At 37.7% G+C, this 23,379-nt stretch overlaps 4 protein-coding genes and 1 non-coding gene across 5 annotated transcripts; 3 read left to right on the top strand and 2 right to left on the bottom strand.

Moving 5' to 3' along the window:
- Positions 1-1,717: 1,717 nt before the first annotated feature.
- On the top strand, positions 1,718-4,460 carry LOC147852001 (uncharacterized). The gene is made up of 3 exons (XM_087334267.1): positions 1,718-2,760; positions 3,947-4,026; positions 4,134-4,460. The coding sequence occupies exons 1-3, from the start codon at positions 1,807-1,809 to the stop codon at positions 4,225-4,227; spliced, it is 1,128 nt and encodes a 375-aa protein (XP_087190393.1). The 5' UTR covers positions 1,718-1,806; the 3' UTR covers positions 4,228-4,460.
- A 1,878-nt stretch (positions 4,461-6,338) lies between these two features.
- LOC147852000 (ADP-ribosylation factor GTPase-activating protein AGD7-like) lies at positions 6,339-9,516 on the top strand. Its single transcript, XM_087334465.1, has 3 exons — positions 6,339-7,167; positions 8,574-8,651; positions 8,736-9,516. The coding sequence occupies exons 1-3, from the start codon at positions 6,478-6,480 to the stop codon at positions 9,243-9,245; spliced, it is 1,278 nt and encodes a 425-aa protein (XP_087190591.1). The 5' UTR covers positions 6,339-6,477; the 3' UTR covers positions 9,246-9,516.
- A 395-nt stretch (positions 9,517-9,911) lies between these two features.
- Positions 9,912-11,532, bottom strand: NDHM (subunit NDH-M of NAD(P)H:plastoquinone dehydrogenase complex). The gene is made up of 2 exons (XM_087334491.1): positions 11,056-11,532; positions 9,912-10,365 (listed from the first exon to the last, which is right to left on the bottom strand). Exons 1-2 carry the CDS (start codon positions 11,482-11,484, stop codon positions 10,192-10,194), a joined length of 603 nt encoding a protein of 200 aa, XP_087190617.1. The 5' UTR covers positions 11,485-11,532; the 3' UTR covers positions 9,912-10,191.
- Positions 11,533-14,572: 3,040 nt separating this feature from the next.
- LOC147851998 (transcription factor MYB1-like) lies at positions 14,573-18,523 on the bottom strand. The gene is made up of 2 exons (XM_087334244.1): positions 18,221-18,523; positions 14,573-15,943 (listed from the first exon to the last, which is right to left on the bottom strand). Exons 1-2 carry the CDS (start codon positions 18,408-18,410, stop codon positions 14,796-14,798), a joined length of 1,338 nt encoding a protein of 445 aa, XP_087190370.1. The 5' UTR covers positions 18,411-18,523; the 3' UTR covers positions 14,573-14,795.
- A 4,769-nt stretch (positions 18,524-23,292) lies between these two features.
- Positions 23,293-23,379, top strand: TRNAY-GUA (transfer RNA tyrosine (anticodon GUA)). Its single transcript is given in 2 exon segments — positions 23,293-23,329; positions 23,344-23,379. It is a non-coding gene; the product is annotated as a tRNA-Tyr (tRNA).

Here is a 23,379-nt window from a genome sequence, read left to right as displayed (position 1 = left end):
CGTAACTACAGGTGAATAAACGTGTGAAAATGAATCTCATTACTATAGAGCCAGTATATATAACATGTCCAAGGGTGTCCATACATTGTGTATGCATGGGTTTTGTTTGATGGTAAGGAATCTGGGAGTTTTCTAATCTGGCGAGTTATTTCGAGCTTTTTATATTTTGCATAAACTTAGATTCTATTGTACTAAATCTGATCTAGACTTGGCACCATACTTTGCAACTGAAACACTCTGCTAGTTTATGTATGACATTTAAAATACAAATGGTGAACTATGCTGTAAGTAAGTTATAAGGGTTTGTATCATAGTATGAACCATACATACCATACGTGCATTCGCATTCGAGAATATTTTCAATCATTTGGGTATGGGAAACACCCTCAAAAGTATAGTAAATACCATAATCTTGTATTCATTATTTATTAAAAGGTACAATTTATTTGAAGGTAAGAAAGGTAAGCTACAAAATGTAAAAAAAAACATAAGAGTATTTTGATAACATACGCATTCGTTTGCATTCATATGAAAAAGAATGTTGGTCAATGCATTCCAGTATATTATGTACTATGGTTTGTATGGTTCTAACCTCCTTTCAAGATAATGCATCTCAACCTTCCAACCCAAGCTACACAATTCCATATTAACAATGATCATGTCAAACAAATAACATATCAAATCTAAAGTTCATTGTCTTGAATTGAGTTCTATATGTTGTTAAGAGAGTAATCATGCTGTCAAATTCAAATTTACTTTTGCATGATCACAAACGTTTACTTTTGCATCACCTAGACCTACTTTGAAAAAGCACTAAGATTTATAATAGAGTTCTCCTTGCATGTTCCTAGGGTTATCTCGTCAGCTTTTGGAAGTGCGGCAATTCAAAAAAGGTACTAGAAATTTAAAGGATCCTCTTATCTAGGGGTATGCAAAAGGGGTATAGGATTTAGAGGACATGTGGGTATTTCAAGTGAGCTAGAGGAAACCAATTGGAATTTCCAAAATCCTCCTTGTCAGGTAAGGAGGGTATTGGTGTTGTTTGTGACGAACATAAGGAGGGAAGGGAGTATACGTGAGTAAGGCGATTAGAGACTATGGATGGTTATGGTCCACAATCCATATAGGAATAGAATGTACTAAAATCCTTGAGGACCCTAACTCTCTCTCTCTCAACATGCAAAGTATGCAATGAAGGCATGGCAAAGGACGAATGTCACTTGCTTTTCACATGCTTGACATATAGTGTAATTCGTTCAAGATATGCTGACATACTATACTAAGAGGGGGTGATGACTTAAGTGCCATACTTAAGACACCACCGAGAAGGTTGAGCTCATATGTGTATGCTTTATTCACACATAGAGACTTTGTGCTTCAATGTATGAATACCCCTTCTTAGGAAGGAGACATATATCAAGAACACATGTATACTTTGGTCCCATAGGTCAAAATTGGCCTCTTTATGAACCATAAAAATTCTAATTCTAACAAGTGGGTGTATGTGTTTTAGGTGTCCGAAAGTGTGGGACCATCCAACTCTTGCAAGACGCACGAACATGTCAAAGGTTCTGGACAATATTATTGACAAAGAGGGGTCCCCTAGAGGCTCCTAGGGGCATTCGTTGTAATTCTAGTAAACTCGGGGGGGGGGGGGTATTCGTGGAAATTTAGAGAAACCCACCGAACCTTCTAGAATCCTTCCTTTCTCCATTTCTCCTTCTTGACCTTCCCAATCTCTCTGTCTGTGGTTTCTGCCGAGCGCCTGAAACCCTAAATACTGGCAGCTTTTCTCTGCGAGTTCCCATGGCCAAGTACGGCGAAGGAGACAGGCGCTGGATCGTCGAAGAGAGAGCAGACGGAGCCAACGTCCATAACTGGCACTGGTCGGAGAAGGATTGCCTTCCGTGGGCCAAGAAACGGCTCGCCGAGCTCTTACAGAACCTTACAGTTCCAATTGGAGCTTCAGAAGGAAAAGATGAAAAGCTAGCTTCTCCGTCTCCTTCTTCTTCATCGTCGTCCATCTCCATTTGCACCACTGACCTTGACACTGTCTCTGGCGAAGCTTATGTCAACATAAGAAAAGGTAAGATCATTCCTGGGTATGAACTCTCCATTACTCTTTCATGGAAAGGAGAGGTGACAGATGGAGATGGAGATGGAGATGGAAAGCCTGTGGAACAAGTGAAAGGTAAGGTGTTGATACCTTATCTCGCTGATGAGAATGCCAATGAAGATCCCGAAATTAGGGTTTCAGTGGCGGATGAAAATCCTCTTGGAAAGAAGGTTCGAGAAGCATTCTTGTCTACAGGGAAATCTATGATTTTGGAAAGAATTAGAGAGTTTGTGAACGAAATGCAACAAGGTGGACCTGTTAGAGAAGAGATTGAAGCTAAGAAAGTCTTAAAATCGGTTGATAAATCATCAACAAAGATCAATATGAGTAGTCTAGAGATATCATCACAAGAAACATCCTCAAAAAAACCAGCCCCGAAAGCTAATAAAGATAAGGAAGGGTTTAAAACTATTACGTTGACTGAGAGATTCAACTGTCCACCTCAGTATATATATGATATTCTCATGGATGAGAACAGATGGAAAGGATTTACTCAGAGCAAAGCAGCCATTAGTAAAGAAGTCGGAGGTCAGTTCATGATTTTTGATGGTGCCGTCACTGGAACGAATTTGAAGCTGGAAGAGGGCAAACTCATCATGCAGAAATGGCGTTTCCAGAATTGGACAGATGGTCATTTTTCTACGGTGAGTTTCTCTCATAATTAAACATCTGGTGACTTTATAAAAGTGATAGATAACAGTTGCTGCCAAGTGTTGCTTGTATTTTGATGTTAATGTGCACCTGAGGCCCATATAAGGTATATATCATTTCAAGTTCATGATCCACAATGCTTCTTAAATATACAAATGGCATTTAAGGTTCTTTTATCATTGGGAAGAATACACACTGCAATGACACCCAATCACGTCTGTTAACATCTAGTTGTGTAAAACTGACCATATTGATGATAATTATTCCATAGGATTGAAATCACAAAAATTCCTGAAACCTGGCTTTCTGAAACATTTGGTTTAACCAATAATCCCGGAATCTCCAATTTCTGAAATTTTGAAATAATCAGCTGAGGAATTTTGAGAACACTTAATCACACTGGTTGGCAAGAAAAGTGTAACTTTTTTTGTTTTTCTGTCATGGTGAGGGATAGAGATGAGGTAGGTTCTCTATCCATTTCATTATTCAATGGTTTCTTAAGCTGATTTTTGAGCTTATCGTTGAGTATGTTTGGAACTAGTATTGATGTGGCAGGTAGCACTTAGCAGAAGAGTATTGAACTTTGGCAGAAATGACCATTTCCCATGGTAACTTTTGTCTCTGTTTATATTTCTCACTTGATTTTCTTGGATAGCATGCTGTCTGCATGCTTATTTGATACATGTCGTATTTGATACGTGTCCGCTGACCGTGCATGATAGAGTTAGGCTGAAGATCAAAATTCATGCCTAGGTGAAAACTACCACATTCACTAACTCTTTTGCACGCAAATTCCATCAAATAATGGCACCTTAATCTGTATTTACATTAATATAAGTTCTTGGTGCACAGTCCTTACATGGACTTGCCTCACATGCAGTATGCTTTCAGTGCTTGGGAGCTTGGCATTGGGCTAACTGTATTTCTCTCTTGTGCTCGTTCTGATGAGCTGCAAATCGTATGAGAGTTAATAACATATAATTTTCTGTAGGATTTGATGTACCTATTCTTTGTTCTGAACCATGATGGAATATTCACGTCCTCTCATAGAACTGTGATGAATATCCAACTTTAGTTTTTGATTTATTGATATCAGCTGGGCTGAGTATGTTTGTGACACTCCAATCTATTTATTATCACCTAAAGTTGTCATAAACCATGTGGATTTCTGGGTTTTAGGTCTGCCTTACTTTTGAAGAGCCAGAGACTGGAGTTACAGTGGTTAAGTTAACCCAGACAGATGTTCCTGATGAGGACAGGTATTCTTGTCTACTGCCTATTTGTACATACACGATTTCTTCTTCTTATTATTTAACTGTTCATTTGGAAATTCTTCTTATGGTGTGTAATGGTTTATTAATGACAGATTTGGAAATGCTACTGTTGTTGAGAACACCCAGAGAGGCTGGAAGGACCTTATATTTCACAAGATTAGAAATGTTTTCGGCTTTGGGCTCTGAAGTTGGATTGTTTTTGTCCTTCAGGCAAATTTATTCAATGGTCAAAAGAATTTGTCATATGGCTGACTCTAGACGTCATGGTTGTGCTACACGAAACACTTCTCCTAACAATCCAGAGCTAAAGACTCTTTAAGATTGATTATTAAGGGGATGTCTGATTTGTTTGATGCGCATCCATGAATTGGGTAATGGCATATCTGAATATATGCATGGTATATTGTTCGTGGCTTAAAGTGTCTTACCTATGAGTTTTGAATGTAATCAGCTTATTATATCGAGTCTAGTAACTCAGAGATGTTGGCACATTAGGATGCATGCTATACAGTTCACTGGTAGTAGATTGTGATCTCTGGTATATGGTGTGACATTGATGCCATTCTAACAAAGTCATAAAAGTAAGATACTATTCATGGGATTCATAATCAATCTATCGGCTTGTTTTGAGGGAGTACAAGGAGATTTGGGTAATATTATATGACATTTCACATTGTATTGTTGAAATGAAGTCGAGCAAAGTTAAAGAATTGTTTTGAGGGAGTACAGGGATATTTGGGTATTATTATACGATATGTCACATTGTATTGTTGAAATGACAGCAAGCAAAGTTAAAGAACTGTGTGGAGTGCATCTTGTGAGTAGATGACATCATATATGAAACATCATGAGAAATTTCTAGGTGTAATTCTCTTTCTTTTCTACTGTAATTTTTGTCATAGTCACAGGATCACACTTTTACATGATGATATGGTGCATCTATGATTTTCATTGTATCTTAAATTCTTATTCTACAGATGAACATTGAACCATGAGTAATAAGCATTTTAAATTGACCCCAATCATATTGCACATCGATGAAGAATATGAATTACCCAAAAAATTGTCAAAAGATGGATTTTGTCAATCGTAACCATGTGCTATATCCATGACATGTATACCATCTTGAGCATCAATTGCAAGTTCTCATTCCTAGGTTTCCATTGTGGTAATGTTGAGTAGTAATCAGTCTTGCACCCCTAAATTTCAATCCCTCTCATGTTGACCATCAATCATGACCTCTAATTTCTATCACTCTCATCTTAAATGTCAATCATATCCTATAATGCATACAAACTATGAGTACCTCATTTCACCCCATTAGGTTTCCCTAGTGTGTAAGCGTACATCATCATAGCTTGTAATTGCACGAAGTGCACTATTAGAAGCTAAACTTCATGGGTCACATTGTAAAATCTCTTCGTGGTTTAAGTAATAACTATTGTCTTTTTTGCTTGCTTTAGCATTTAATCTATGCATAAATAATTAGGGAGTGATTGACACTCACCCTTGCCTCTCTCACCAACAAAAGGGTAGACAATGGTACGTCTCCACGCATTCACCTTGAGATGTTTCTCAAAACAAACTTTTGTACATATTTCTATACTATACATTTTAACTCATTGCTATCCCCCAATTATTTGGTCATTGGAAGGAGTCAACAAGTTGAACTTCCATACCATTAATGAACTCTACTTGCCCAAACCCAAAGTTACTTTTCACCATTCTAGACATAGGATCTGGGTTTGAACTTTGTTGCCATCGAGAAACCCCAATGTAATTGACAAACAACCCTCAACCACACTAGGCAGAGTAGTTGTAGTTGTGGAGATCAACATAGCCCTCTCAATCATATTGATTCGTTATAGATGTTGCCAAACTCGGCAGCAATATACTCCTCTTGTTTGGTCTATCTTCAATCAAGCTCACCATCAATTTACCGCAGTCTCTTCGCAAGTTGAAGAGAGGGTCTTCAACCAAATTCACCATCTATAGATGATAGACCCCTTTCGTCCAAACTCAACATGCTTCAATCGAACATGGATGGCATGGACAAAACCCATTGGTCCCAAGAGAGAGAGAGAGAGAAAGAGTAATGGCCGAGAATCAGAGTTTGTGACCGATTGAACATCACTTATCATCGGACACTTTTGGACAAACCTGTGTCCCTCCCTCTTTGCATTTCAATGAAATTATGAAAAGCCAGCCCACATTAACGTTAGCTAGCCTTTTGTTCTTCACATTCAAATTTCTTGGGCTGACCCCACCCCAAGTAGAACAAAAAAAAGAAGAAAAACCTACCTCCCTCTGTTCTGCTTCTCCTAGGGTTTCTGAACCGAAGCTCTGTGATTTGAGCTTTGCTCCCATAGATGTCTACATGCTAACCTTTTTGTATTGTCTCCGTCTTTCTCTCCTCTTCAAGAATTCTGTTCCAATATGGCCTCATCAGGGCCCACTACAAGGCTAAAAAACCTTCAATCTCTGGTAGCAAACAAGACCTGTGTGGATTGTTCTCAGAAGAACCCTCAATGGGCTTCGGTCTCCTATGGAATATTTATGTGTCTAGAATGCTCAGGAAAACACAGAGGTCTTGGTGTTCACATAAGCTTTGTAAGGTCAGTTTCCATGGATTCTTGGTCTGAAATTCAGTTAAAAAAGATGGAGATCAGTGGAGGAAATGGTGCTCTTAACGACTTTTTCTCCCAATATGGAATCCCTAAAGAAACAGATATAGTTGCTAAATATAACTCGAATGCTGCCTCCATATATAGGGAGAAGATTTTGTCCCTCTCGGAAGGGAAGTCGTGGAAAGACCCCCCTGTTGTGAAGGAATCTTCTGGCTCCTCTCATAGAGGAAATGGAATCAGAAGGACTCAATCTGCAGATTCTGTCACTGGTGATGGCGGAATTGGTACAAATAGATCTCATTCTACTGAAGTGATCCATAGTAAGTCTGAGATTGAAGGTTCGGCTTTGATGAATGGCAATCTCTTTGCAAGAAAGCAAGCTGAGAATGTGGGATTTGGATCAGGCGGGAGTATCCATCTCCCCCATCTCAATATAAATGCTGGTGGTATTGATGGTAGGGGTGATGTCATCAGAGATACTGTCTCTTTAGTTTCTGAGGTATGTGAATTGATTGATTATTAAAATGATGGTGGATATGAAGTGGTTCAATGACAAAGTTTATGTGAATATGATGGATTATGAAAGGGATAGCAGTATACTAAAATTGATGGATTCTGGGTACATATATGAACTGATGAATTCTGCATGTGATCTGATAGATCAAGATTTGCTTTCTTAACTATGTAAGTTGTGACATACTGTGCATCATCTCTGGTTGGCTTGCTTCCAGAGCTCTCATTTCTCTTGTAGAAAGGAAATGTCCCCTTTGATATCAAAGCATGTGTGTAATTATACATTAATTGAGTCTGGAGAAAGGACCAGTCCACATGGATGACTGTTTTTCTGGTCATAGTTTGTATAGCAATGGTTCACCAATAGACCTAAGATTAACTGTTGTAAGTGGGGCTTTTGCACTGCCTCTTCCTGTTTAGCATCTGGCACTCTGTACTCTCTGACATCAAGGGTAAGAATCTCTCTTGAAGACACTACCACTCCTACAAGGGTTCCATGCTACATTGAGTTCATATGTCAATGAACATACAATCTGCCATCAAAGCAAATCAATAGTTGTTATCTTGGAAACTAATTGACGTTTTGAAATATTTTATGGTAGTTTACATGTATGGAATCATGAATGTGATGCGATTGCATGTATGGAATTATGAAAAAGTTCATTAGAGATGGGCCCTTTTTTGGTGACAAACTGACAGTTTAGATATCTATGGGTCTGGACTTACAGACCCAGGATAGCCAGTCTAAATAGATTATGAACGTAATATTGGTGTATGTGTACAGGATTCATTACGAAAAGAGTCCATTAGATATAGGCCCTTGTCGGTCACAGCCTAGACAGCTATGGTCCGGAGATTTAGACCTAGGATAACCAGTGTAAATACATTATGAATGCGAAAAATCTTCATTAGATGCAGGCCCTTTTCGGACCACGGTCTATACACAGCTATTGTCTGGACATATAGACATAGGATAACCAGTCTAAATAGGGATTATGACCTATTATGCCCTGCACCATGTCTAGAATTCCTTATTCCCCAATTGCAAGGTTATAGCATTTGCTTCAAAGTGCATAGCCAATTCCAATGGTATGATCATGTTACTTTTGTCCATGCTTTCTCAGCTCAGACCATTTGTTTAGGTGTATTGGGAGATTCCTATCTCTGTCCTAATTGATTTCCATAATGTATGTCAGGCTTGATTTCTGAGTTGTGTGGATTGTATGAATGTGGTTTTGGTTTGTTTTTGGGAATCTCTATTGAAATAGCCATTTCTCCTCATAAATTCATTGAAATCAGCTTTTGTATTTTTTTTTCAAGACCAATTTGAATTGTATTCAACTTAATGATCCCAGGAATAGAAAAAAAAACATTAACTTGATTAACCTGCAGGGGCTCAGTCGGTTTTCTATTGTCGCTCAGACTGCAGCTGGGGCAGTGCAAGCTAGAACAAGGGATATTACTACTAAGGTAGAATTACGGAGACCAATATATATTGTAAAGGTAACTTATCTTAGGATTTTATTAATCCATTCCATTTTTTGTCTTTGACAGTATCGAGAAGGAGGCTATGATCAAAAGATGAATGAAACAGTCTCCGTTGTAACCACGAAGACCTCTGAGATCGGACAAAAGACGTGGGGGCTTGTGAAAGGAGTAATGGCTTTGGCCTCCCAGAAGATGGAAGACCTGTCTAAAGAGAGAGGTTTGAGCTGGAGATCAAAAGGATATCAACGAAATGAAGATGGGCTGTTATCTAATGAAATGGGTAGAGGTGGCTATGAAGTAGACAACGAAATTTGGGGTCAGAATAATAAATACACTGGCAGCATTCATTGGGATTCTTGGGATCAGTGTCATGCCAACAAATCAAATAAGAAGGAAGCCTATGTCAATGAGTCTTCCCAAAGCATGCATAATAAGTGGGATGATTGGGATGAACTTCATGTTAGTAAACCTGGTACAGGTGGAGAGACTGTTACAGTTTCCCATACAAGCACTGCAACTGGTGGGATGGATAACTGGGCTGATTGGGATAATCTGAACAATAAAAGAGTTTTTTGAAGGAATTGTCACAAGATATTCTTTAATAAGTCCTTTTTTAAGTCTTCTCATAGGAACACTACAGCAAGTGGTAGCTGGGCAGAATGGGAGTTAAAAGGATGAAGTTGGGGATGAGTTATTTGGTTCTAAAGAGTTTTGATAAAAGAGGTTTCACGCCATCAGCTTAGTGGTTGTATCCATTAAGCCTCATAAGCCATTTCTATTGTTTACCTTTGTGAACTTTCAACATATATCCACTCTTCTGATGATAATTAATTTGTTCATTAAACCAGTCCTTATGTACTTCTATATGATACATCATACAACCATGCTTGAAACAGGAATATAATATTGAGTCAGCTTTCTGAATGCATGATCTGGAAAAATCTCTGTTACCAACTTAAAATTGTGAAGAAAATTTGGTGTGAATGATTCATCTAAATACTCGTACATTTATTTTATGCATTTCTGTTTATGACCATATACATATTCATGACATTATTATTATATTTTGAAAATGCTTGTGCATCAATTCTTATTAACAGAAGGAAAACTAAACAGTCACGTGCCCAGTAAGATTGTACACCTTATTTTACGACTAAAGAATTTTGCATGTAGCTAATAACAAGCACCAATGACGCTAGCAAGGAAAAATGACTCCAATCACAAGTTATGATGGCAACCATATCAGGTAAAATGACTCCAATCACAAATAATTAATTACAACTTATTTAGCCCTTTTGAGCTCTCCTCTTCATCATCATCCTCAGTGGTTAATCAAGGCTTTCCCATGCTACAGTTTAAGATGCCACATTCAAGGTTGTCATGAATTTGTGGATAGGTTATAACAAGAAATGGTGCAATTAGCGAGGGATTCCTTTATGTGATTGATGATGGCAACCATGTCAGCTAAAATGAATCCATAGATTACAGATTTTTAGATTAATTACAAATTTTTAAGCCTTTTTCAGCTTTCCTCTTCATTGTCATCCTCAATAGCTAATCGAGGTTTTCCCATGCTAAAGTTTAGGACTCGACATTCAAGATTGTACTTAATCTCATTGGCAAATAGCATCTTCCGGATGAAATGCTCTAACTCAGATCCTATCAGACGAAGAGTGTATTCTGTCAATGGTGCACCCTGCACGAAACAAAAAAGGAAAAACCATCATCCAAACCGTACTTATTGGTTTACAATTTGCAATAAAACAGGAGATTCTAAGATGGTGTGGAAAAACACACATTTCTCTCATTAGATTCCATAGATTTAATCCAATTCAGATTACCACCTTCCATAAACTAAATTCAGTATATATGGTACCAGAAATCATCATGTCCTGCATGCCTCAAAATATCTTACTGAGCACATTAGAGTCTATGCAAAATCTCCTTGCACATACACTCCTTGCAATACTAATGCTACTTCACATACTCTTTAACATTAAAAAGTACCTCAATTAGGCATTATGTACATCAGAAAGATGATCGGTTAGAGGTTCCAGATACACGCTTCCAATCTAGTATTTTTTTCACATATTCATAAACATTCAAAGCACCACAATGATTGTTTTCAATATGTGAGAAAGACGGTGAGGTTAGTGTTTACCTATACACTCAACCAATATCAAGTACTTTTCCCATATAACCATTAACATTCAAACGCACCACAATTAGGGTTTTCAATATGCGAGAAAGATGTGAGAATCAAAACCAGATAAATTCCTTGCGATCTAATGCATTTCCACATACTCTTTTCAATATTATAAAGCATCACAATTAGGGTCTTAGCATGTAAAGAAAGAGAGGTAGACAAAGAGAAACGAACACTTACAGCGTAGTTATTCACAAGCTCTGTGAACTTCTCAAAGACCTTATCAGGGGTTTCACCGGGCCATATGAACTCATCATCAGGGTCAAGAATAAGACTGAGCTTATCTAACTGAGTCTGATCCATTTTCAGGGTTACAGGATCGATGTATCCTGCGTAGATTCGGATATGGCGAGTAGTACAGTTAAGCCATCGTCCTCCATCTTCGTAGCTTAGTCCTTTGCTTTCAGTAAGCTCTTGCTGAGCTTTAATGGAGATGGAAGGTCGGTGTTTGCAGAGTCGGAGGGGTGGGAAGGGGATCATCTTGGAGGTGGATTTCCATGGAGAGAGAGGAGTATTGGGCGATGGGAACAGAGGTTTCTGGGATATCCTGCTGAAGCTTGAAGAAGAGGAAGGAGGAGGAGCAGGGGAGAGAGGTCTGCAGCTCGCCATAGCCACAACTGATCTCCTCCTCTGGAAAATATTTTTATTTTTATTTATTTATTTATTTATTTATTCATTTATTCCTTTTTTTTTTTCTTCATGGTAGAGAAATGAGTGACTCAAAAGCTCATCACTTACAAGTTACACAACTTACAAGCATTAGAATGAACCATACGTATATCATACGTGCATTCGCATTCGAGAATGATTCAAGCAAACGTGTATGGTAAATCATCTCAAAGTTGGATTGGATTGACTATGGTCTATATTATATATATATATATATATATATTGATTCACTCTCAATCCCAATAAGTAGACTCTAATCCATTGTGAACCACCCACGTAAAACGGGTTCCCTAGGATATGGGCCCACCCACCCACCAGTGAGCCCCAAGTAAAAAGTTCCCGACTCTTGCCACCTGGATTAATAAATGCTCCCACGTCCATGACATAAATAGTTAAAGCAGGTGGAATCCCCCTTCTTGCTTGCTTGCTAGGTATATAAGCACCGATGATAACTCCCTAGGTATATAAGCTCACCACTCTTGGATGAGGGTAAAGAACTTGATTATATCGTTCGACTCATTAGTCACCCCTTCCCTCATGTATGCATGCATCATCAGTCGTTTGGGCTCCAGGGTTACCATCTTTCATGTGGACGCCAATTAGAGAGACCATTGAGTGACGATGTTATCACGTCAAACTCCAAAGCAAATCGACAGTACCACATGACATTATTAGAGCAAAGTTCAGTTTGCCCCTGATGTTAGTAGACACACTTTTCCAACTTATAGTTTTTATTCATAGGATACATAGCCAACCACAAGGTAGAATATCTCGTCAAGCTTTTGAGGCATTTCAATCACTATATGAGTCCGGAGATACTAGCTCTTGGTATAGCATTGTGGTGAGTTGGCTTCTTGCAAATGGCCTAGACATTAGTAACCTACCTCCCCTTAGGTACAACCACGAGATTGATAACACTTTAATCTCTCATGAGGACTGTAATAAAGTAATACGCCGAGAAATATGGCAAATTTACACTCAATATAAATGGATCAACCCACTAGGGCCACTCCCTTCTAAAATGGTGTACTATAAGGGACACTTCATGCACTTCTCTAAGTTAGGTTTTATTACACGACCAAAATATCTAGATGCTTTCTTACCAAATGCATTAAGGGTTGCCATTGGACAACTTAGAATATCATCTCACCAACTTGAGATTGAGAATGGGCGTACTAATGGAGTTCCTAGAGAGGAAAGGATATGTAGATTATGTCACATGGAGATAGAGGATCGGTATCACTTTATATGCTAATGTCCAACTTACACCGAGATAAAGGCAAAATACCAAGACATACTCGGCCTCTCTTCCATCCCCTCTAAACTATTAGGTACTCCAGATACAAAGAAATTAGGTAGATATATCTTAGAGCTAAAATAACATCAAGAGAATAAGCTACAAAATGTTAACAATAACCTTTATAATACTCACCAACATGTAACCAATGAAATTTTTCAAGGACAGGGGGAGACGATGAATGTGGACATAGTTGCACCACTCGGCCTCTCCCTTACTGAAGCAAAAAACCAAAGAACAATCAAACGCCCTCAGATGTCAAGCTTCAAAGCAACTCAGCATGGTGTAGAAGCAATTTAGAAGATAAGGGAATGTGAGTTACACCACCTAGAAGCTATGGTTGGGGGTACCACGTGCCACACCCACATCGAAACCCTTTGACCTCCCGTTTCTTTTCAAGAGACTTGGATAGAAATGAAACCAGGCCTAGTACAAAGCCATTTGAATATGTTACACCATAACATGATTTGTACAATACTAGAACTCTTTTAGCTTAAGTCCCATTTTATTTTATTTTTATTTTTCGATGATCAGGTAAACACCCCTTTTTTGTTGTAAAACAATTGTCTCATGGGCCAATTTTGGTCTTAGAAGACTTTAATATTTCTTTCTTTCTTTCTATAGATGATGGTCATGGCCCCATAACACTACACTCTTTAAGTTCTGAGAATGTACATGATGTAAGTCTAGGTTGGAGCCTTTTGTTTTGCAAATAGAAATTTTTATGGTTTTTGTGACAAACAAATAGAAGAACTTGATAGCTCATATTCCTCACTATCTCAAAGGGAATGTTGTAAATGGCAAGAAAGTTTTTGAACCCTGATGTAAAATAGGAACTTGATAGCTCATATTCCTCACTATCTCAAAGGGAATGTTGTAAATGGCAAGAATGTTTTTGAATCCCTAATGTAAAATAGGGCCCATCAATGTGTAGAGAGTTTCCTATTTCCAAATCTCTATGCCCCAACAAATCCTAAACTTCTAGACCCCCAAATGTGGATGATATTCTCTCTATACTTATGACATATAGAGGAGCTCAATGGCTCATCCTTGTCATTATTTCAAAGGGAGACACCCATTTGTGGCAAAGTCACAAGTGCTTTAGACATGGAGTGTTGAGTAACGAAAGAATGTCTAGCAACTACGTATAGTTGGATTTCACTTGCTCAAACTTTCTTGCCAACATCAATTATCATTTTAGCATTGACAACATTGACCAAATCATGTTGTTAACTTGATAAATGAAATTCAATGCAAGGAGGGAGGAGGAAGGTGTAAGGTGTAGGTGCAAGGGCATCATGAAATTATCAAATAAAAGCTTCAAAATCATTTGCCATCTCTCTAACTTGTATGAGGTTTGTTTTCCTCTTTAAAGTAATCAATTAGTTATTTTAGGAACATGAAGGTGATGGTTGTAAGGTTTGCATTCGTCTTCAAAGTGATAAGCTACCTTTTTTAAGAAAATGACGGTTATAGTGATGATAAGTAGCTATGTACTCAACCATAGCTGTGCATGTTCATATGTTGTCGAGCCACAGATTGATTCTCTTTTAATGACCTACATAAGTTTTACATAAGACATCTACCACCATTCAAAAAACATAGACAAATTAGATTCCCTTGAATTCCCAATTAAAGTTCATACTACTGTACAATATCTTCTTAATCAGCTCTATGAAATATTATCCACTAAAACTCAGTTAAAATTGTGGCATTTGGACTTTACAAATTAGCAAAAATCATCCTTTAATATCCCAAGAAAAATATCATATATGCTTCTCAACATGCTTTAAAACACATAGAGCGATGCTCCTTTGCGCAGCCATTGTATTAGTATGCAAAAAATACATTATTTTTATAGAATAGAATAGAATCATATATGGATGGAAAGAGAAGAAACAATCAGTAAACAAACAAAAGAAAACTCATATCCTAAAGATCCAAATGCTTTCCATTAACCTATGTAGGGGGATCCAGGCTCATAAGCTCTCTCTGTTTGGCACGGCTCTAATGCAATCATGCTACGGCGTGAGATCTCTCTCACAATGATTTCTCGCATCGTGCTCACTAGCTCATTATTTTTCTCTATCCCATCCTTGTGATTATCCCATGAATCTCCAAAATGTTTTTTGGCTTGAGCATGTAGAAGTGGCAACACCATTTGTGAGATTACATTATGTATAGCTGGAGCAGAGGAGCCTTCTCCACATGCTCCTGATGGAAAGGTCGATCGTTCTTTAGGAATCCCTTGTGGATCACAAGGATTTACACGTGATAAGGAGCTTGGATCACCAATAGATTCTTCAGTATATTCCATATACTCGGGCCCCATGAAAGGTGTCTTGGGAGAGAGACAATCTTCTCTGGATTTATTCACACACAAACATCCAAGCCCACATTTGACAGGAACATTCCGAGAAATACACGACTCTGTGGCTTTCGGGCCACCAAGTGACGATAGATAAGTCCAATCTGCTTCAAAGTTAGTGTGATCACTGTGAGTATTAGCTGATAACAAAGGGCTGAAGGATGCCCCACAATTCTTTGTTTCACCTTTGAGTCCATGTTGTGTCTCTGTATTGTTTTGATCAGTAATTCGATGATACATATGCAAAGGTGTTGCATTGCTCAACTTCACCTTATTGGAAGTGGTAGCATTGTAAGATGTAAAGGCACTGGGTCGAGGGATTGGCTTAAGAATGGAAAGTTCTTTGCCTATCTCCTCAACCTGTGTTTGTCCATCGACCCACAATAATCTTCTTTTCTCTGCCGACTCCAGCTCACATTGGGTTGTATCCTTTGTTTCCAATGAATGAGAGCCCTCTTCGATCTTCACAAGATTAAGAGTTCCTCCTTCATATCCCATTTCATCAATCATAAGGCGGCTTCTGTCTGTATCACTAGCATCTTCTTGAAGCCTATCTGAACCATCAGAAGAGAAATCCTTGAGCATTTTATCATCACCGAGGTATTTCCGTCGAAGAGTTGAATTCCAGTGGTTTTTTATCGCATTGTCCGTCCGCCCAGGTAGCATCCTAGCAATAGACGCCCATTTGTTTCCATGTATTGCACGAGCTTCAACTATTTTGCGATCCTCTTCCTCTGTACACAGAGGAATTAAGACATTAGCACTTTGTCAGAAGCTTGTTAACAATTCTCAAACATATTATTATCAGACAAAGGATTCCAAATGAAACAAGTAAAAACCAGGTTGAGTAAATCTGTGAAGCACATTTTTTCCTTAATCATCCTTCAGATTTACAAATGAAGCAACTCAAATAATTCTTTATAATGATCACAAGCAATTTTTACAGTCATATATGTCCATAAAACATTTTCAGGTGGATGCTATAATACAACAACACTAACAATCATGAAGCTTCAGATTTACAAATGAAGCAACTCAAATAATTCTTTATAATGATCACAAGCAATTTTTACAGTCATATATGTCCATAAAACATTTTCAGATGAATGGTATAATACAACAACACTAACAATCATGAAGTGGTTGGTTGATATGGATAGGAGAACACAAGTTCGATGGAGTATGATCCAACATTTCAAACTCTTCAAATGAGGATTGTTGCAAGGATCATATTGAAAGAAATAGTTTTCCACATTCTACTAACTTATGACTGTATGATTCTTACCATGATTCATAATGCCCATTAGAGTGACTCACCAAAGCATGTTTGAGGCTTACGAAAAAAATATAATTATTCATCTGGGACTATCATTATCCATTTTACCAAATGAAAAGTACAACGCTAAATATTATTATACATTTTACCAAATGAAAAATGTAACATCCAACCCACATAAAAAAAATAAAACTTCGTGGTACTGTCTCCTGGTTCCCTATTATTTCAGGGACTACGTTGACTACCAGATAATTAGTAAAAGAAACTGTCCCAAACATTGCCAAAATTGTTAATATCAAAGGAACTTATTAAGCATCGAGTGAAAAAAAGGTCAATCAGAAAACCAGGTGAGGCTTCCGAAAAATCTGATTATTCATCTGGGACTACCATTATACATTTTACAAAATGAAAGTCTGTCGTCAACTAAAACCTCCAAACCCACATAAAAAAAATAAAACTTTGCAGTATCGTCTCAAAGTTTCCTATTATTTCTTAGACCAAGTTGACTACCAGCTAATTAGTAGAGGAAACTGTCCCAAACATTGCTGAAATTGTTACTGTTGAAAGAAATGCCAGCATCAAGTGAAAAAAGATGCCAATGAAAAGAGCAGGAACAGAATACACTTACAGATTTGTGGATTTCATGCTCAAAAAGCAAACGCAGCCAATAAGTAAAGGAAAAATACTGCAAGTTGCTACTATCAAAACGAATTCTTGATCATAGAGTTTTAAAATGGCCAAACAAAAACAAACCATGAAAGCAGGCATAAATTTTGAGTTATGGAAATTGGTGTGAAATTTCAAAAACAGGCGAGTGAAATTTCAACAACAGTGGCATAAATTCATAAAATTGTGGTATTTTCTCTTAATTTCGTCTTTAACGACAAACAAAACCCAAGAACACAGGCACACCTTTATAAATCAGTGATATTCACTCATAAATTTCCTATATTCCATGGATGAAAGAAAACTCTCTTCTCTGACTTGTGGAGCTGAACATTATAAGTTATATCATTGAGATGAAATGATCGAGCACCAAGTTTAAGTAAGGACAATCAGGCATACATTTATAATTTTCACATGATTTCCAATTATTTCATTCATGAAAAGGAATGTTGCCTGATTACTAATCCTGAGCACTGAAAATTTATTACTACCAATATATAATGTTTAGCATTGGTTTAACATGACAAATGCCAATCAAAGCAAATAACAGGGACAAATCGAAAACAATTTTCCCAAACTACTATCAAAATGAATGATTAGTTGAGCACGCATCAAAATAGCAGGGACAAATGCCAATCAAAAGCAAATAACAAGGATAATTCGAAAACAATTTTCCCAAACTACTACCAAAATGAATGATTGGTTGAGCAAGCATCAAAATAGCAGCAATGATTGAAAAACAAACGAAATGCCACGGGCATGCACAACTGAATTCATTTGGTAGAATTCTTCAAATAAGGGAAAAACTCTGAAAACCCCAAAGTTGTTCATTATTTCACCAGATGCACATTGGTCAATCCCCTTCTCGATCATGTGCTATGTCAATTTATCCTATTTTCTTTTCTTGGGGGATTTTACTAAGGACATTGGGAGAAATAAAGAGAAATAAGGTATTTGAGATTTTCTGAAAAAAAATGGGGAAAATACTAAAATACCTTGAGCTTTACTTTATTTCCTCAAATGTCATTGGATTTGCTCTGTTTCTCCCAAACCAACAAGAAAAAGTTACCTGTAAAAGGCTTCCGATTGACGCCAGGATTGAGCTGGTTACACCATCGGAGGCGGCAAGATTTACCCGAACGCCCAGGGATGCCTCGGGCGATAAGGCTCCAATTCCTGGCCCCAAACTTATCCACCAATTCGCTAAGAATCACGTCCTCTTCAGGAGACCATGGTCCCTTTATCCTTTCCTCGTGCATTATTCCTTCCACACACACACAGAAATCCTAATTCCCCCACCCCCCTCTCAAACGTTTTTTTGAGAAAAACAGAGATTTTTAGTTTAACAGACACGAATTAAACCCCTAATATTCCCTGGTAGAATCTATTACAAAATACTAATCCTGCCCTTGGACATAAGCTGTTATACATAGCTGCAAATCTGTAAATCAGATGCTCTCTTCTACAGGACTCTAAATTGCCCTCAGAATCTGACAAAACTAAACATTCATAGACGGAACCAATACCTTAAGTTCCCCTCTCTCTGTGTAAGCAGAACCTGGCAGAGAGAGAGAGAGAGAGAGAGAACCTTTTTAGATCAACCAAAACCCTAAATTCTCCGTAGTCTGACAGAAGCTTTTCAGACTGAACTAAACCCCTAATACGAACTTATCTCAGACCACAATTTCTGACTCAAGATAAGCTTGTTGGAGCCCAATGCCCTAATTTACCCTTCCTGTGTGATAACCAGAGCTGCGAAAAAGACTATGTTCTCTAAGGCTCGACCAAAACCCGTTTATTTTCACCTTCTCTCTGCATATAACCAGAAGCTGAGAGACCAAAAAAGAAATATGCTAAGCTGCTGCAGGTTGAGCCTAAACCCCTAAATAAGAAGTCTTCTTAGCTGTGAAATGAGAAGGCAAGTGGATCTTATCGGTACGAGGAGAATCTTTTAGAGTAAGAAGAAAGAGCTCTCTGGTGGTGGCGGTGGTGGAGATGGCGAGGATGATCTAGAGAGAGCAGAGATCACTGGTGGTTAAGAGCAAAAAACCCAAATCTGAAAGAAGAGGAAGAAGAAGAAGAAACCCTAAGTTCTCTGTTGGTTAAGAAGAGCAAAAAACCCTAAAATCTGTCTAAAAACCCAGACCAGGGGTGAGGGAAAGGGGTTTTGTGCAGGATGGGAAGTAGAGAGAAAATTAACAATAGACAGAGAGAGACAGAGACAGAGAAACAGAGAGACAGGGACAGAGAGAGAACAACGGCAAACGCCCTTCCTCCTGCAGTTGTCACATGAAGGGAGAAAAAGACGCAGGGGAAGGGGAAGGAAAGGCCTCTCTCTCTCTTACATACATAGTATGAACCATTCGTTCATTCGAATTCGAGAATGCTTCAAACATTCACGTATGGTAAACACCCTCACCGTATGGTAAATGCCATACTTTTCCTTTTGTATTCATTATTTATTATAAGGTAAGGTAAAATGTTTTTTTTAAGATGAGAAAGTTAAGGTGAAAAGTGTTTTAAAAAACAACATAAGAATGTTTTGATAACATATGCATTCGTCTGCATTCGTATAAAAGAGAATGGTTGCCAATGCATTCGAGTCTATTACGTACTATGCATACATACATTATATCACATACATACATACATGTCCATGTTGATTGGCGTTTTGTCCGGCCAAACCTATGCTCACCTATCGTGCAAGTCGTCGTGTTTTTGCCCGGTCTCGTTGCCTACTAGGCTCAAAAACTCCCCCAGATGGGCGAGCCTGAACCAACCGGGAACCAATAAGGGGGGAGGGGGAACGAGGGGTTCGGTTCAACTCTCTTTGTTGCGCCTCGGTCAACATAATTGCACATATTTGATTGGCTCGACCGTACTCTGCCCATGTTCAACTCAATCGCCTGAATCTTCCTATCACCAAATTCGTTACATATTGTGTGCTTGTGTCCATAAAGAAAGTCAATTGCCCATCTCCTTTTGACTTCACCAAGGTACTAGCATTGTGCCCATGTCAACCGAGTTACCAGCATTCTGCCCATGTTCAGCTCAGTCACCGGAATCTTCCTAATCTCACCAAATTAGTTACATATATTTGTGCCCATGTCTAGAGAAAAAAAAGAGTCAATTGCCCATATCCTCTTAACTTCACCGAGTTACCAACATTGTGCCCATATCTAGCTTATCTTGTTAACCTACCTATATTGCGCCTAGGTCAATGCCATTGCCCAAATTCTACCTTATCTTGTTATTGGGCCTAGGTTTAGCCACCAACTCTATACCTAGAACTCCTCTATGGTTCAGTTTTGTTCAATTCATTGAAGTTGCCCATACATGTGTGATCTCGTTAAGTTTCTTAGGTCTACCTTACCTCATTGAGCTATGTTCTCTTGAGTTTGATTCCATCGAGTGCCACCTGCTAGCAATCACAATCGTGTAAATGGTTGACGGGTTGATAAACGATCGAATGAAAAACTTTGTTGTTTGGATTCATCAAACTTATGGTTTGATCTACTACTTGACTAAGTTTGATTGGTGATAAAGCAATGTGTTTCATTCACTAACTCAAAGCGGCATGGGCATCATGGAATGTTTGGTGTCTACAAATGCAGCAGCTAAAGCCGGTGTTGAAGTACAAAAATTTGCCAAGCATGTTGTAGGTGACAAATCAATGTGTTTCATTCACTGACTCAATTTGAGCCTAATGTTGTGGCTGAAAATAGTTTTAGCCTACAATGGAGAGAATTTTCAGCTAATTCAAAGGCATTGGTAGGTGTTGGTTGTTCAATGGAAGAATGTTAGGATGAATCATCCTCAAAAGGGGTTTTGCTAGACATTCATTACATATAGGATGACCAATGTCATTCTTTTTAGTCTTTAACTCAGCTTCTTTGTGATTTGTTGTAGGTCACCATGGCTAGAGCCATTGTAATGTTTTCAACTTAATGATTTCGTCATGTATGTAGTTCTACTAATGAAGAATAATTGTTTTGGAAAAAAAAAACTAAGTATGATTGGTTCCTACAAGCCTAGTATCGAGATGAAAAGCACGAGCCAAATAAGTACTTATCCAAGCTTGATTGGTATGGCTTCATCAATTCTAATTGAGCAATGTTATTTATTCAAACTATGTACCAATACAAATAGTGTGAGTTGGATGGATAGCTCAACATGTTGAGGGTGGATAAAAATATATCGAGCCAAATGGATTCATTTTTATATGTCAAGGTTAAATTTTCGTAAGACTGGTCCTTTACATTAATTAATGTTGTCATTTATTTGTGGCATGCGGCTTATATTTACGTGTGGAAGGTAATCCTTAAGATAGGGTTAAATTGTTCCCCAATGAAAAATGAAGGGTAGGTAACAAAATGTCCAAATGTATTGTCTTAACCTAGTATTGGGAATGTATTTTTGTTTCTTGCAACATTTCTACATTTACAAATCCCAAGTGCACCATATGTACATGAGATTGAGCTAGGAAAGTATCTTAATTCTCTTTGCTAGATCTAATTCTCTCGTAAACTACCACCTTGTTTGGTTTTAACTTTCAATACATCATATACGTCCCATGTCACAATAAAACATTATAGTGCAACTATTTGGGTGATTGCTTGGCTCATTTCATTGGCTTCCTAGAACTAGGAATAACACGTGTTTTATGTCATTACAATGATAGAACAATGATTCACAACTTATAGGATTAGAATGGTCATATTGAGAAAATGATCAAAAGTTTGATTTATGATGCTTTGTTACAATTGACATCCAAAATGTATCATTGATGCATTTGAGATTAGAACGATTATACATAGAAAATTATCAAAAGTTTTATGAAATTGCTTATTGCTTAATAGAATAGTGTCTTGCACTAGGAACATATGATTATTTTTCTTACTTGAACACACAATAATTGTTTGCAATTCAGTGAGTGCATTGATGATATATGGCCTATAATTAGAACTCAAGAACCAAGTGATGGGGAATTAGAACTCAAGAATCAAGTGAGAGGAATTAGAACTCAACAAGAGTAACTTCATGCAAAGGTTAAAGTGGAAAGAGGTTGGGATGTTCTAGAATGTGGAAGGTTGAGAAATTTCTTAAATCTTCTACAATGCCACCCAGAAACCGTGGTTTGTAATTTATGTTTACACAATACCTTGTTATACCAATATAGTCTTTACCTATGCTCAGGAAAAAGGTTTCCACATACATTGACTCACATTTTGACGTAGTTTTTGAGCTTACAAGTAGCTTTGGGCCCGGTTCGGCTTTGGTATGGATAGGCACTGATTGGACCATCTATGTATAAAAAACAAAAACCAAGACAAACCATTTATGAGCTCCCAAGCCACTTAAACCAAATAATTTAAGGAAAAGGTAAACCAAACCGTTTACGAAAATGTTGAAACCAAACCAAATAATTTAATCACAAATTTAAACCTAACCATTTAAATCTAAATAAATAAATAAACATTAAATTAATTAATCATTTAAGTTCAATTAATTAAATCAATAAAAAACCAGTAAGGAAGTAAAAAAAAAAAAAGTTGATTAGAAACCATTAAACCAAACCACTTAAACCCATCAAACTGATAAACTTGAGATTTATAACCATACCATTTAATAATAATTGAACCTACGCATATAATTTAATTATATTGGAACCAATAAATCGTTAAACCATGCTTAAATGGTTTGGTTACGTTTGAGTCGAAACCGAGCCCATATCAAGGTAGCAAATTTTGGTAGCTCAATCACTATAATCTATGGATCTCTTTTTATGATTTCATGTTCCCTAATGAATCTAAAAAGGAAACTCATTTGATCCATGAAAGATAACTTTCCCAAACTTAAAAAGGTCATATGCCAACTTCTCATGGGGTTCGAATTGGCCTCATTAGGGGTGATAAGATAAAACATGTATTCTCTTTTGTTCAATGTTATTTTATGAATCAACAGAGCCTCCTTTACATTCATGAAGCGAACAAGCAACGTTTGAATGATGGAAAACGAGGGTGACAATATTAATAAATCATTCAGTATATATTGAGCCATTTAAGCAATAGCAAGTTCATTGGGTATTAGTTTACATTTATGAAATAACTTTATTTCAATGTTTGAGACACTCATCACAACCCGACCTTAGCTCAGTTGGTAGAGCGGAGGACTGTAGTGTGCTTGACTGTTATCCTTAGGTCGCTGGTTCGAATCCGGCAGGTCGGA

This window comes from Azolla caroliniana, unplaced genomic scaffold (assembly GCF_043228905.1).
Source record: "Azolla caroliniana isolate FFs.n. ecotype wild unplaced genomic scaffold, voAzoCaro1.0.p SCAF_18, whole genome shotgun sequence".
NCBI lineage: Eukaryota > Viridiplantae > Streptophyta > Polypodiopsida > Salviniales > Salviniaceae > Azolla > Azolla caroliniana.
The sequence above is the reverse complement of the archived record's forward strand: the minus strand, read 5'-3'. Positions and strand labels throughout refer to the sequence as shown.